General features: G+C 53.5%; 1 protein-coding gene across 1 annotated transcript in view; it reads right to left on the bottom strand.

Annotated features, from left to right (window-relative positions):
• The window catches only part of CD99L2 (CD99 molecule like 2), a 34,869-nt gene continuing 19,728 nt past the window's right edge, over positions 1-15,141 (bottom strand). The window contains exons 3-11 of the mRNA XM_075513521.1: positions 14,400-14,438; positions 12,890-12,985; positions 11,936-12,013; positions 10,847-10,939; positions 8,594-8,656; positions 7,464-7,499; positions 7,263-7,382; positions 4,340-4,405; positions 1-3,898 (exon numbers count right to left, since the gene is read on the bottom strand). Coding sequence (XP_075369636.1) covers positions 3,834-3,898; positions 4,340-4,405; positions 7,263-7,382; positions 7,464-7,499; positions 8,594-8,656; positions 10,847-10,939; positions 11,936-12,013; positions 12,890-12,985; positions 14,400-14,438 — 656 coding nt within the window. The 3' untranslated portion in view covers positions 1-3,833. The remainder of the gene's footprint in view (positions 3,899-4,339; positions 4,406-7,262; positions 7,383-7,463; positions 7,500-8,593; positions 8,657-10,846; positions 10,940-11,935; positions 12,014-12,889; positions 12,986-14,399; positions 14,439-15,141) is intronic.

The raw sequence follows: 15,141 nt of genomic DNA on the forward strand, positions 1-15,141 counted from the left end.
TGTTTTACTAGTCAACTTGTTTTATTCGGTGTTTTCCAACGATAGTCAAATTCTGATTTTTACCCCCATGATCCTTACATGCACATTAGCAAAATGGATCTTATTTTCCTACAGCGTAACATTCAACCTGCATTTGGTATGGATCGCTTCTGCATCAGCAAACAATATGCCTTGCTTTTAAGTAAGGACTTCACTGCAAAGAAAGGATTCTCTAATTTCACAATACCGTTGTTTCTAACTTCATTTGTTCCTGAACCTCCTTTGTTGCAGCAGCAGATTTTTAAAGCCTTAGCCTGTCGACTCATCTTACTTTTTCAGAATTTGAAATGGTATTATGGACTAATTCCACTTTTATCACAACAAATGAGTAGTTAAGAATGACAATATAGCACTTGTAAGGGTTCATTAGTGGGGTTGCATGAAAATGACTGAGTTTATAGTGCCAGAATATCTGAAATTCATGTCAGAGTATTCTCAGCTGAAGAATCTAAAACAAAGAAACTACTACAGCATTGCCAAATCTCAAATGAAGAAACTACTGCACTATTGCCAAAGGAAAATGCAAGTAATTGATAGAATAAACAACAGGAAAAGAGCTAGTTAAATTCTTTCAATTCTCTGTTTTCTCTGTGATCGAGAAACCTTTTCTGAATCACGTTATTAAAAATAGCTTTAGTTAGGCTGAAGAAGTGAGGTGTGATAAGAGCTCACAGCACAGGTAGTACATAAACTCTCAGGGCAGCTGTATATATAGTTTTTGGACTCATGAGAAAAAAAAATCCCAGTTTTCCAGTGTTTTATGGCCTTTTTTAATAGAGGATGAGAAAGTTCACACCAGGTATACAGAACTTAAAGTGCAGGATTTTTAAAAATTCCATATCCAGATTTAAAGCGAATAGATACTGATTAAATGGAAGTAGTTAGAGAGGTCAGTGCTGGGTCAGGTGTTTCAGAACTTGGATCACTACTAGGAAAACACACAGGAATCCTCTCAGTTGCTACAATACTTAAAATATAGGTGAGGCATAAACTCCCTATTTCTCAGAGACTGCTCTGACAGTTCAGATGGAGAAGGAGACAGACTGCAATAAAAAGCAATTGGAGCCTTTACTGACATTTAGCACATTAAGACTGACTTTTGTCCAGTTTTGAAAAGAAGACCAAGTTTAATTTCTTTACTGGGGTATTTGTCAATATTTTCCTATTTGAAATCCTAGAGAAAGAGATCTTGAATTCTGTTACTGTAAATTTTTGAAAAAGTGCTCCCTTTCACTGTGCATTTATGGTTTTCCCATACCTAGAAATTAAACTAAGGTGTAAATATCCACCAAAGTCATAGAAAAGGCCTTGGGGAAAGGAGCAACTTCTGAGTTCTAAAAACCATGTAGTTTTTTTCAGTGAAAGAGCTTTTTTTTCTCTCCCCCCACCTTTTAAACTGCAGTCTTGGTGAATTAAAACACATGTTTTTCATATGTTCTAGTGTAAGAGTTTCCCAAAGGAGGGGTAGGCACTATATTCTTTAAGCACTGCTGGACGCTCCATGGCACTGCCTGCTAGACAGACAGGGAGGGCACGAATGCAGAAATGCAGAAATGATCTGCATCTACAGAAAACATCATCATCGGCAAAAGGAGAAACGGAATTACAGTCACTTGATCTAAGCTAGGAAAATGACTCCTAGTGTTCATCAATGCCATGTTGTAACACTTCATCTACAATAACTTTCTAAAAAGATTTTTCATGCTATAGCTTTCAAATATGTTTGGCTAAGAAAGAAAAAACAGGCGACAGTGCTTGGGAATGGAGATGCACAAACTCAGCTGCGTGGCTTTGTTGGTGTCTGAGCTCCTGCACGTGATGATCCGAATCCTGCAGACCACGCTTCCTCCGTGAAAACCCTTCTCGGGCAGTAAGCGAACACAGAGTGTATCCCATCTCTATGTCCTCCGCTTCCACTCTCCCAGCAGCCAATAATTAAATATTTTTGTTTTCTAGTCCAAACACATTCATAAAACAAAGCAGCAGTAGTGTTGCAGCGTAGGTGTTCTGAATACACGTGAGGCACCATGTATCCCTAGAACTTGTCTCCTTTATAAAACACTGCAGCTGTTCTGTCAGAGCTACTGTAAGGCTTTAAAAATGCAAGTGTTAAAAAGAGCATAAAGAATTGTGCAGCTATTGCAAAATACTTAACCATGTTACTAGGCAATTGCCTTTCAAATGGAGCTGTTAGGCAGCAGTGCTCCTAGGCTGACTGACCTCCTGGCAAGGCCTTCTGTACGTCGTGTCTACCTGAAAGCTGTGAATTTGTACATCAAACTGGAAAGGCTTTTTTTAAATACACATTCACAAAATATGGGATTTGCAGAACAGTACAAAATGCACACATTTCAGGTTTATATATAAATAATGAGTACCTCTTACACCATGTAAAGTGAATTTTCCTTCACTTGAGAGCATGCTTTTTAAGCAATCATTGATTTGGATAAATGTATCAGAAAGTGGTAGTACCCACATTTTAGCAGTGATAAAAAAGGGTTGGGGAGAGATGAGAAATACAAACACAAATTCTTGCAACATAGTGAAGGTCAGGTCTCGACGCTGGTGCCACAACATTGAAGAGGGTTGCACGAGCACCCGCGCGGGGTCGGGGTGCTGTCATGGTGGTAGCCCAGTGTCCCGCTGAGCACCGCTCGCAGCCCGGTGCTTCCCAGGAAGCTGCAGGAACCCCATGCAGGACGGTGATGGAGGACCCATCCTCGCAGGAGATTCTGCCTTTTTTAAAGGTCAGTTGGTGACACAAAGGACGAAGCTTTATATCCTTTTTCTGCCTCGGGTGCCAGGGAGTGCTCTCAATGGTTGCGTTAATGATTGGAGGAGAAGGTGGGGGGACTGTATCTCGCTAAGCTTGACTTCTCTTGTGGCAGTGAGTGTCACAGGTCTTAACGGATACCTACTTCGTTTATTTTCTTTTGGGTTAAATCTGTAATTTGTTCTAGTGTGAATGAGATCTGTCCTTGGAAGCATCCAAACACACAGTTTTCATTTCAGTGACAATGTAGGTATCTCATGTCACACAGACAAACTGTACCGCTGGGCAGCTTCAGCTCCATTCTGATCTCTAGCATAGCCAAGCATTCAAATGGTATTTGCTAAAAGTGAACACTACACATGCTGCTATTACCTGTATTTATGACTGGGCGTGAAAATCGGGTCCTTTTATGTGGTTAGAAGCCCAGCACTGCGTGGTGGTGAAGCATCCTCAGCTCCTGGCTTCCGAGCAGGGAGTCACCTGCCTCAGCCCGAGGCCCCGCCCGAGGACCTACCCATAGGCACTTTATTTTTAGGTGTAGCTACGCTAAGGACCGCAATCTACCCTCAGGAAATGTGCAGTTTTCATCACCACTGGAAGTGACATGCCCATAGCTGATGGCAGAAGTCGGCTGCAGGTGCTTTACAAAGGGCTCTGAATGGTTTACTTTGGATTGCTATTTACAGGCACTTCACTGTCCTCACACCTGTAAGCTCTTCCGCTCCTCGAAAAAGACCTTGTCCCTTAATTGAAAATCGACGACTACTGAAGCACCTTCTGTTGGTTTGCATATAACTGGACATCAAACCTACAATATTACTTCAATGTAAACATGTACCTCTTTAAAAAAAATAAACACATAGTACCACTCTAACCCTAAAGCCTAGAGCAACAAGAAGCCAGTTCAAGCCTAAATACACATCAAATAGCTTTGGAGTCAAATTAAATAAAAAGCTAAATTACAAGCATGTGAGATCTCCGTTTGCTGCTGACTGATTCTTTTCTAGCCCTGGGTCATGCTCTACATCTTCGCACTGTCTTGTTTTGGTGGTTCTGCTGACTGCGTTTCCAGTACTGAATATTTAACTAGGGAGAAAGAAAGAAAAATCATGAGTACAATAGCACACGATGGAAGCAGAGTGCAAGCAACGGGTGCCCAGTACTGGTTGGTTGTATGTGACATTGGAAAAGCCTTTGCAGCAGCCTTGATTATCTGTCACTGAAAGAAGGATCATGCTTTTCTTGTATAAGACACTCTCGATGGCTGAAAACATGAAAGCTAAATATGAACTGCCATCGTCTGCAGCATGAGCTCCTTGGTCTCTTACCATGGCTTTCCTTTGTGTGCAGCAAAGGGGAAAAACCACTGTGGTGGGTGGTTCACAAAAAGCTGCAGCATCACCTAAGTGGTGTCTTCATCAAAGAGGCACGGCAGCTCAGTCCAGCACGGGGGACTTTCTTTAAGTCCCTCAGTAAAGCTGCTTTTGTGGCCAGATGCAGACAGGGTAAGGAATGCAAGGTTCTCACCTTGGGGTTCCTCGCTTACGACGGCTTCCATGTTTTCTCCTTTCACATATTCCGCGTTAAGTCCCTCTGAGAAGTAACAATAAAGACAGTGAGATGGGAGGGTAGGAAGTAAAAATGATTTCTTTGATGCCTTAAAAACTCTGGTAATGGGCCTATCTGCCGTAAAAGCTAAGATGCTTTTTGGAACCTCCTCTGCGTTAACAGCAGTACAGAAACACCAGTAAACCATAAACAGTGCTGAGAAAGCGTTGCTGGATTTTGAAGTGACCACAGAGGCGTGCCTAGAAGGCACAGCTTCTAGCAGCAGCCCTTTTTCCCGAGTCTCTTGCTTCATCTTTATCATGCAAAGCAGCGAGGCTAATTACCGTGCTCAGGCGCTCAGCTAGGAGAAGAGCATGGAGTAGGTACGTCTTGCGGACGGGACTGCCGTGCAGCGGGGCCGCGGCTAGGCGGAGAGCCATGGTATCGGCCTCATTAAAAGCTAAGTTATGCAGAGCTGCACGAAGCAGTTTAGAGCAGGGCTGTGGTGATGAAGCAGGATCCCAGTGGGGTGTCAAATCCCGAATAAGCCCCTTATTTAAATGCAAAGAAGGTTCCACTGTTTGCAACAAGTGCGGCCCAGGCCAAGGGGCAAGGCTGGGCGCTGCGGGGCGGCCGCCCGGCGCAGCAAGAGGGAGCGCAAGGGGAAGGGGGTGGCACCGCTCGCCACGGGCCAGCTCAGGGCTGCAGAAGACGAGTTGAGACTGTCTGGGGTGTGCCACGCACCTCCGTCGTCCTCTACAGCTCCTCTAAAGGACCTCTCCGGAGAGGCGGAGGCGGGAGCGCTGCGCTAAGCGCCGCGTCCCGTCAGGGAGGGAGCAGGGCGGGGAGGGGCCGTGCTGGTTTGCCATGGCTGAGGCAACCCGCGCTGCGGCCGCGCACCAGGCAACTTTTAGGCATCTCAACTTTATACGCATCTAAATGCAGCGCGAAGTGCGGCAGGGACCCGCCGTGCCTCGCCACCAGGTTTTGACGGGGCTCGCTCGTACCTCACGGGAGGGAGGGAGGGAGGGAGGGAGGCAGGGAAGGAGGGAGGCAGGGAGGGAGGCAGGCAGGGAAGGAGGGAGGCAGGCAGGGAAGGAGGCAGGCAGGGAGGGAGGGAGGCAGGGAAGGAGGGAGGCAGGCAGGGAAGGAGGGAGGCAGGGAAGGAGGGAGGCAGGCAGGGAGGGAGGCAGGGAAGGGTGCCGGGGCCGAGGCAAAGCAGCGCGATGGGAGCCCTCATGCAGCAACGGGGCGGCCGCAGCCTCCGCGGTGCGAGAGAGAAGACAAGTTTCTGCGACCGGCTACAAAAGCCCCCCAAAACCCCACGGAGCACAGACAGAGCCGCCCGGGGCTGGCCAAGGCACGGAGGCAGGAGCCCCTGTCCGGCCCGGGCAGGGGGGCTGAGGGCAGAGGGACACGGAGAGGCTGGGCCACAGCGCAGGGCTCGGCTAGCGAGCGGGAGAGGCGGTGTGAGAACAGAAAGTGGGATGAAGAATATTAGGCAGCGTTGTACGCATCCTTTAGTGGAATCAGCAAATGCTCGTCAGACGAGGCTCAAAACCAAGAAACGGAGCCACAGCCTCGCCAGCACAGAAGGACGGCTGGGCAAGGGAAAAAGCCGAGCCTGTTCCTCCGAGCTTCAAGCGAGTGGTCATTACACACCACCGCTGCCTCCCCCATGTGTTTTGCTGGGATAACACCAAATGCAATTTATGTTTTTCCATAAAAAGCCACTTTTGCAGTGGCTGACGGCTCTTAGATTTCTGTCATGCATTGCAATGCATCTAAGGCCTGACATTAGCCCAGCATGCCATGTCTGATGGCTTAAATTAATCCTCCTTTATAATTAACTTTAATTTCCTGCCGCCTTTCTGGGGCTTTGTGTCTCTCAGCTTCCCCCTCATCAAAGCCTTTACTCTTTTTTTTTTAATTATTTATTCTTGCCAAAATATCATTTAAGTGGGGGGGAATATACAAGGGTGTTTCATTCCATCACATTCATTTGACTTTTCCCGCTGATCTAATTTACCAAAATGTTCCTGTTTGTTTCAGGCACAACTGGGAAAATAGATGGATTCCAGCAGAAATTTCCAACCCCGAACACCCTTCCCCCAGAGCAAAGGAGACTCGCAGGAGATTTCATTTGATTAATTTAAAAAGAGCTTTTCCCAGCTGTTTGCAGCCACCCCGTAACAGGCTGCAGGAGCCCACCGTGGCCAGGCCGGTGCCGTGGGGTGAGGCTGTCGGGACACCTCCTGCACGCTTATACCGAGCAACTCCATGAGGCAGCTCGTGCAAAAGGCATTTTCTGGGAATAGGGAGCTTTGCTGCTTAATTTTCACTTCCTTGCAGCGATTGCCGCACCCCTGTGGCAGGGTGGGGAGGCTGTGTCACCCACGGCTGTCGCAGCTCGTGGCCCCACAGCCGTGGTTGCAGATGCTTGCTGTGCTTCCCTTGCTGCTACCTGGTGAGTTTTTACCTCTTGCTGAGATTTTGGGGGGGTTTTTTGGTTTGTTTATTTTGGGGTGTGGTGTTTTTTCTTCTGTATTTGCCCTGTTTGGTGTCTGTGTTTTGGTCCTTGGCTGCTGCTGTCGGTGGGTGCGTGCGAGGGGCTGTGCGCAATCCTCCAGGACGGCAGTGGGTCCCGGGGCTCTTGTTGCTGGGGGGTCCTGCCTGTGCAACGCCTGACGGGGCAGGGGGGCTCAATGACCCATGGTCGGGGCTGGGGGGAGGGAAGGGCTCTGCTCTGCCAGCTCCAGGTCACTGGATGCCTGACACTCCTGCCTCTCTCCAGGCTGAAAAATGGCAGCGGGGTTCATGGGGCAAAGAGGGGGGTGCTTGCCCTGTGCCCCTCATCAGCCCCTGTGCCCTTCATCAGGGGAGGTGCTTGGGGGGGACTTACGCTGGATGCTGAAGCAGAACTTCTTCTGCTGGTAGGAGATGTAGCTGGAGACGGCCCCGATGAGCGCCATGGCCAGGGCGCTGGCGATGCCGGCGATCGTCCCCGTCTCTGCCACTCCACCTGTGGGGTGCAGAGAGAGCGGGGTGCCGTGCGGCAGGGGCACATGCACCACCCATCCCGTCCCATCCCAGCGGTACCTACCTCCACCATAGTTGCTGTCAGTGCCGCCCCCGGCACCTGCAAGAGACAAGAGCCCGTCAGCGGCCCCGAGCCCCTCTGCTCTCCCCGCCACGGCAGCCGGCAGCCCAGGAGGGAGCAGGCAGGCCGGGAGGGGCGGCGGCGCAGCCCCGGGGGCAGCCCTGGGCTGGGGGCGAGCGTATGCCCCCGTGGGGTGCAGTGCCTCCGCTGCCCCGCACCGCCGCCCGGGGCAGCTCGTCGCCGTTCCTCAGAGGGGTCCGAAGCTGCTCCCCTCTCCCACTGCCCGCGCCTGGGGGAGCTTTGGGCAGAGCCTCTGCGGGGCCGCCTCTGCCTGCACAACAGCTAACCTCACCTCTGTCCCGCGCTGCTCTCGGTGTAAAGAGAGGACAAATGAAACATTGCCAGAGTCACGCAGCGTACTTGTGCCGTCACGGGGAGGTGACTGGCTGAGCTCCATAATGTCAAGGAATCTTCACTTGGCTTGAAGTCTGTTTTAACATCACCTTCCCCAGAGAAACTGGGCTGGGAGGAGAAGCCGCTCCTGCTGGAAGCTGCAGTCCTTACCAAGTCACTCGCATCCTGAATTTATGGAAGCAGGTCAGCATTGTATTAATGCCTCCGATGTGGTTTGTCCTTGGCACAGGGATTCATTAAATGTTGATTGGGCTTGTGGTGTTCATCTCTTTACTTGACTGCTTTTAATATTTAATGCTGTGGATCCTCGCAAATGCACAGGCTTATCCGATTGTTACTGGTTTTCCTCCTTGTTTCAACCATCAGTGGTTGCGTGGTGGAAGGCAAACGAAGGCTTGTGCCCCCTCACGGCACAGGGGCAGGCGTCTGCTTTTGCAGTGGCAGGGAGATGCGGGTCCCATCTGCCCTGGTGGCAGCTGGAGCTGCACAGCCTCCACGGGACCAAAACTAAGCAGCTCCAACCGCTGGCACGAGGTGTGACTGTGGAGGCCAAAAACTACGTGTTCCCCTGAGACACCCCCTTTCCCCGTGTGCGTGCCCCCGTCGAGAAGACGAGCGCTGCTCTGCACAAGGCAGTTTCTAGGAGGCTGGCCGATACGGTGGTTATTGCCCGAGACGCGACTGCTAAAGCAAACGAACGCACGCAGGTCACCGCTTACCTTTGTTCTTGTCCGGGCTGTAGCCGCCATCCACGATGCCAGCCAGGTCGTCGTCTGAAAATGCTTTGAAAATAATGCAAGAACAAATGGTGGTTGGCACCTGAAGGGAGACGCGGCCCCACGGGGAGGCAGCGGCCACGGGCTTCCCTGTGGAGAGCTGGCACGGGCTTCCCGTGTGCCGCGGGGCAGCGGGGCAGCTTGCTCTCTCAACCCGCAAAAGCCAAATTCACCCAGCAAAACACCAAAGCTGCCTTCCTGGGAGGGCGAATGCAGCCAGAGCTGCCTAGAAAACAACAGAACAGGAAGGAAATATAGCGTGTGCCTTGCCTGGGATGAGAGGGATCCCGAAAACCGAGTGCCTTTGGATGGGCAGGGCCTGGAAACGGGACTTTTGGGGGATTCTGGGCGGGGGTCACCTGCGCACATCACGCACGCAGGGAGGGACTGGCCTCCCGCAAACCCCCGCTCCTGGGGAAATGTTTCTTTCCTGGGCAGACGGAGGCCGCTCTATTCAGTTGAGTATTTTCTCTAAAACTCTCCACCTACTTTGAAGAGCCGTGTGGGGCTTTCTGTGCAGCAGGGCCCAGAGCAGGGGTTTTTACACCCATTTAAAGCAGCGGCTCCCAGTCAGCCGGCTACTCCATCCCCAGTGAGAACAGGGAGCGGTTAATAAGCAGTTCTGTTTCTCTCGCAATTACCAAACGCTAACAAAACATTTAACCCCAAATTATTTTAAGCTCATAAAAGAGGTAATAATTGACTTTGTCTAGCTTGAAAGAAATACCCCTGAATCAAAGTTTAAATACTACTATATTATTTTTTTTATACAAAAATGACTGACGTATTTACGAGTTCATGAAACGTTTTGGCTGCTCAGCCTCAGCTGGCAGATGAGGAGGGAGGAAGAAGCGTTTCTGTGTGCAGTGGCCGTGCTGCGGGGACCGGCACGGCCTCGCCCTGCCTCTGGTGAGCCCCTGGCAGCGCCAGCCCGGCCCAGGGCCCTGCAGGCAGGGAGCCGACCCTCCTCCTTCCCGGAGGGACAGGGCAGCTCCAGTGGAAGACCTGAGCACCGGCACGGCTCGGTACAGGTGAAAAAGTTATCTCCGACACGGCTGCAGTGGGAACGTTTCATTCGTGCAGGATAGGCGCAGAGAAGCACGGTCTGGGAATCAGCAGCTGAATGAGTGGAGCTGTTGCAGCCCCGGGCTCCAGTCCCAGCGGGAGCCTTGGGGCGCGTGATGGGAGAAGAGACCCAACGCCGAGCCAGAAAAGGCTCCTTCTCCGACGCTGCGCCTCGGGAAGGGTTACCTTTGCCTTAACAGCCTGGAAGAGACTGCCGTATTCACCAGCTTACCACAAAAAACAGATTTATGGGCTTAGTAATGAGTGTAAAAAGAAAATAAACCCTGACTGTGCCAGAACCGGGAGAGGTCCCAGGCAGTCCAGGGTGCAGCAATGCCGGGGGACCGCGTGTGCTGGTTTGTGACCGGTGCCACGTTCCAGCAGTTCAACGCCTCAACCTTTCCTGCAGGAGTCTGAAACCTCAACAAGCCCAGAATATCAAAGTGCAGACAAGTCACCTAGTTAATACAATCTAATAAAATATCTGACTATTAATTACATGTGTGAGCAGGGTATACGGCCATCTCGACATCAATAAACTAGCCGTGCAAAGTCTGTTTTCTAGCTCAAGTGCTCAAGGGAACAATCCTCGTAGACAAATGATTCATTCACTGGAGTATTTGAGAGATCTCCCAGCCCACAGCGTATGTTATGCCAGGACTTAAGCCTGCTCTAGATTTATGTCTTGGCAACGACTGTGAACCCCAACAGCACATGCCCTCGGTTAAATAGCCGTCAGGTACGGGGACGAGGGGGAACTTAACACAATCCCCGCAATTTAATGGGTCAGAAGAGACCCTGGGAAAGAAACCTGCAGACAGGCAACAGGTCGTTAGGCAGAGCCCCTCTCTGCCACGGGCTGTCGAGGCAGGGGCTCCGTCCCTCCCGCGGCCCCGGAGAAGGGGCTGCGCTGCCTGCGGAAACACCTGCGCGGGCAGGGCAGGGGCGGCGGGGAGCGGGCTGCAGGCAGGAGCCTCGGACACGGCAGCGCCTCCGTTTCTCCTTACCCCGTCGCTCGGCAGGGATGGCGTCTGGCAGTGAGAGCCTCCTCCCGGCAGGGGCCGGGCAGGATACCCCGCAGGTCCCTGCGCAGCTGGTGGCAAGCAGGAGGGAGAGGGGAAGTCAACGTACCTTCACCTGGCCTTACGTCCGGCCTCCCAGCATCTTTCCCATCGTTCTTATCATCAAGGGCATCAGCCAAGTCCAAATCCATAGGATTCTTTGCTAGAAAACAACACGGGGGTTAGCAGTGCTGGCCGCAGGCTGGGGAACCCTGCAATTAATCAAGGAAAGGCTCAGCTTTGCCAGGGAAAAGTGCCAGCCAAAGAGAGGAAGCCCCCGACACAAGCGTCTCCCGGTTTTGCTGTGCGGCATCGTGGCAGATCTTCCGAACCCATCCCGTTTCGTGCCCCCGCGCCGCTGTGGTGAGAAACGTCGTGGTCTTCCCGCAGAAGGTCTCGCGCCGTGGCTTGAGCGGCAGGCAGTCGGATAAATCAAGCCGGGTAGAAAAGGCCAGAGCCGAAGAGGCGCTCCCAAGGGCCCGGCCAGCGGCGGGGAAGGAGGCGGCTGCGCGCGCTGGCTGGGCCGGCCCGCGACTCGATTGCTGGGTGTTCTTTTCCTCCGTGAAGCGCCCAGTTGGTACGCTGAGCAGCCCGGCTCCGACAGAGCAGCTACCGCCTGCGCTAAACGGCGGCTAAAACCGTGGCACGGAGCCAACCCTGAGCTCCTCAGCCCTCCCGCCAGCTTGCACCTTAGTTCATTCTGATCCAAAATGGATTTTTTTGTTTTTTTTTTAAGCCTGGGAGCGCCTTTTGCCAAAACTCTGCCTGAGCAGGCAGCAAAGCGGCCGGCTGCCAGGGTGCCCTGAGCCTGCGGGACCAGTGTGTCAGTGGAGCCTGGCACGGCTGGGCTGTGCCGTGCCGCGCTGTGCCGCCATGCCGTGCCGGGGAGGGCAGCAAGCCCACAGCCTTAAAACAGGCAGAGGAACGCAAAACGGTCGAGGAGCCGCGGAGACCACCAGGGAAGTGCAGGGTAATGCCGAGATACCGTCTGCCATGTGTTTTTTTATTTTTTTTTTTTTTTCCTAGGTGTCTCCTGTGACCAAACAGACTAGAGGCTGGAAAACCAGGGCGAGGGGCAGCGCTGCCTTCACGGCACATCCGAAAGCCTCTGGCAGCAGAGCCGGGGTGAAGCTGCGGGGGCTGGGGAGCTCACGCTCACCTGGGTTATGCTTGGGGGCCCTCGTAGTTTTTGGCTGCTTGGTCGTGGTGGTGCGGATGACATCCCAAAAGCTGTTGTCTGCAGGGAGGGGAAAAAAAAAAGAGACCAAAATGATGTTACCCTCTGAAACGTGCATTTGGACAAGTGCTGGGAGGGGACCCTCCCCGCAGGGAGACGGGGGCTGCGCTGGGGCGGTTCAGGGCTCTGGTCTCCCACAGCTTCAGCTGCCCCTGACACCGGGGCCATCCCCTGCCCGTCGGCGCCCAAGGGACGCTTGACCCCTCGGTGTGGGTGACGGGCACCTTTGTGGGGATCCCCTGTGCCAGGCCACGTGTCAGTGGGGCTTGAATTTGAGAAGGGGACAAGCAGGGCTGCCAAGAAAACCCCCCAAACAGGCTGCTGGCGGGACGCACGCTGACACCCACTCACGGGAGCTCTGCCATTGCGAGGGCGGCCCCGGGCCACCCCCGCTGGCTACCCACGGCATGCAGGAGCAGGACCAGGCACCACTGAAACGATACTTAAGGATGTGCTACTTTGGTGATGAAATCTCCCACCTAATAGCAGCGTACAGCTCCGTTCTGGTTAAAACCTTTTACAAATGCTGCTTGGCGAAGCCCCCTGATATGGCTCACACGGGGGGCACATGGGACGCGAGGGAGGGAGGACGGCGAAATGCTGGTGCTGACCCTCCTGGCACGTCAGCGAGAGCCTGGAGCGTCTCCTCTGCCGGCTCCGCCATGACAGCGGAGCAGGAGGAGGTGGTCGTCGCTTTTCAAAGTCACCTGTTGGTGGTCAGGAAAACTTGCCGGAGCTCATCTGTCAATGCCCGATCCCAGCCTCCCGGCTGCCGGGACGGCTCCCAGTTATCTTGGGGAGCGTTTCCCCCCATCTGGAGCCCTGAAGACAAGCACACATGCACCCTCCCCGGGGCGTGGGGGAGCTCCGCAGTACCTGGCTTCCCCGGCCTGGGGAAGGGCTTCGGCGTCGGCTTGGCTGGTTTGGTGGTAGTCTCCAGAGGGGTGTCAAAGTAATCAGCCAAATCAAAGCCTGTTGCAGGAGAGAAGGGATCGTTAAAACCCCCATCGTTTGTGGGGACGGCGCGAGGCTTTCGGCACGCATCCCCCGGGCACAGCCCTGCGGGCGCTGCGCGAGCGACCTTGCACCGCTGCCGGAGGCCACCCGTGCCCCCGTCAGCGTGGAGCTGAAAAGGGCGTCCAGCTGCTCCGCTGCTCAATCGCAACCGTACCGCAGAGCCTCCAGACCAGCCGGCCATCGTTCAAGTCTCCCCATCCGACCTGTGGCTGCCGCCCACTCCCAGCCCCAGCAACCCCAAAATAATGCGTTTGGGGGTGAGACCCGCCGGTGTCCTGTGGCATCTCCTGAGAGATGGTGCAGACGAGAAGGTGCTGTGGGGATCGAGGCGGTGGCTGGGACCTGCTCTGCTCCCTGCACGGCCGCCCACGAGTGACCCTGGGCTGAGCAGAGCACGCACGGGAGAGGGGCCAGGGCATCACTCATCCAAAAAGCACTCCTTGGGGACGAAGAAACTCGCCGAGATGAAGCCTCGGCCTCGGCACACATCTGTTTCCTGGGGAGAGTTTATTGGATCAAACGGCCTCTCGTTTGGGCTGCGATCCAAAGGCTGAAGCCCTGCGCGTGCTTCTGGCACTTGGCTTTTCTTGTCCCTAGCAAAGACTACGGTGGCCAAGGAGCTGGACAGTCAGATTTGCTTAAATTTGTGCCAAGATCCTCATGCAGGGGCAAGCAGATTCACTTCCAAGTGCTCCCCCCGCTGCAGTTTATTTCAGGCTGCTCCGGCGGGGTTGAGCAACCCTCGGCTCTTGTGACCGTGCTATATTTAAGTAGGTATGTTTGGCCAGAACTAAGCCAGAGGAGCTGCCGGCAATGAAACGCAGGAGAATTTAAGGGAGCTTCCTCAGCCGGGGCAGATGCTGTGGAGCCGGCCAGCCAGCACATCTGACAGGCACAGTCGGAGAGACATTTCTCCCTGGATGGGGAAATGTCACCAGGCTGGGCCTTTCATGGAGGTCAGGGATATCTTGGAGTAAAAAAAGGAAGGGATATATCCTCTGGGCTCCCTCCTGGAAGGAAAGCTAGCAAGTGCCATGCAGCCAGAAACAAAAGCCCTTGTGTAGCTGAGCAGTGATTTGTGTCTTTTCCATTAGGATACTGCAAAGTGTGCGGAATTCAGCATTGGCCGTAAATGCTCCACTGCCACTCACCTTCAGCACGGACGGAAATATCAATATTGCATTTGCTTCGGCCGTACGGGAGTAGTGCACATAGGCACGCCGGCAAGCGAAGGCGTCCCACAGCCTCTGCTAAGGCAGCGGCACCCAGCCACACGCACGCAGCCCACGGGGGGCTCACACGGTTCAAACCCCCATGGGAAGCAAACCCCGCGCTGTGCTTAGACGATACGCACGCGAGAAGGTCTCACCTGTCCCACCTGCCGGCTTTCTGGGGCCCTTGGGAGTGGCTGTGACAAAACGGACAGGGAGGAAAACGTTAGTCATGGCCATCACCGAGAATGTGTCACTTCTGGTTTGAGAATAAATGGCAAAGATTTCACCACGAGCTTTCCAGCTGACCATCGTTGGCCTCAGAGCCCAGAGCCACGAACCCCAGGCGCACGGTGCGTGGCCGCAGGGAGCGGGACTGCCCGCGCGCGAGGGCGGGTGGCTGCGGCCCCGTGCGGGACTGAGCCCAGGGCTCTGCGGGGCACGGCTGCGCCTGGGGCCGACCGCTGCCGCCGAGCAGGCCGGCACCCCGCCACGCGGAAAGCAGAGAGCTGTAATAAACTGCTCCGAATTAAGACTCCCGGAGACAGCAGCAAACAGAGCAAGGGCGGATAATGTACCGAACAGCGTGGAAAAGAGGAGTAAGCTGCCAATGTTTTGTGGTCCCCTGCCCAGTCGGTTAGTTAAATGACAGATAATTTCCAGTGCTGCGTTATGTACGGGAGGTTCCCTGTCAGCTGGAGGAATTTTGGTGACACCCTGATGCTCAGATCCCAGCTCCCCTGGCCACTCCTGGCCTAAAACAAGCTACAGTCAGCCTTCGGGGGGTTGATTGGTTTTTTTTTTCACCCCCCGTAAACCACTATCTATTAATAGTGGCTAGCATTACCGAGTATATGAATAAATTATGAGCAAGAGTTGTGGCTGCTCTATTCCCATTAA

Source organism: Mycteria americana, chromosome 10, assembly GCF_035582795.1.
Source record: "Mycteria americana isolate JAX WOST 10 ecotype Jacksonville Zoo and Gardens chromosome 10, USCA_MyAme_1.0, whole genome shotgun sequence".
Taxonomy (NCBI): Eukaryota; Metazoa; Chordata; class Aves; order Ciconiiformes; family Ciconiidae; genus Mycteria; species Mycteria americana.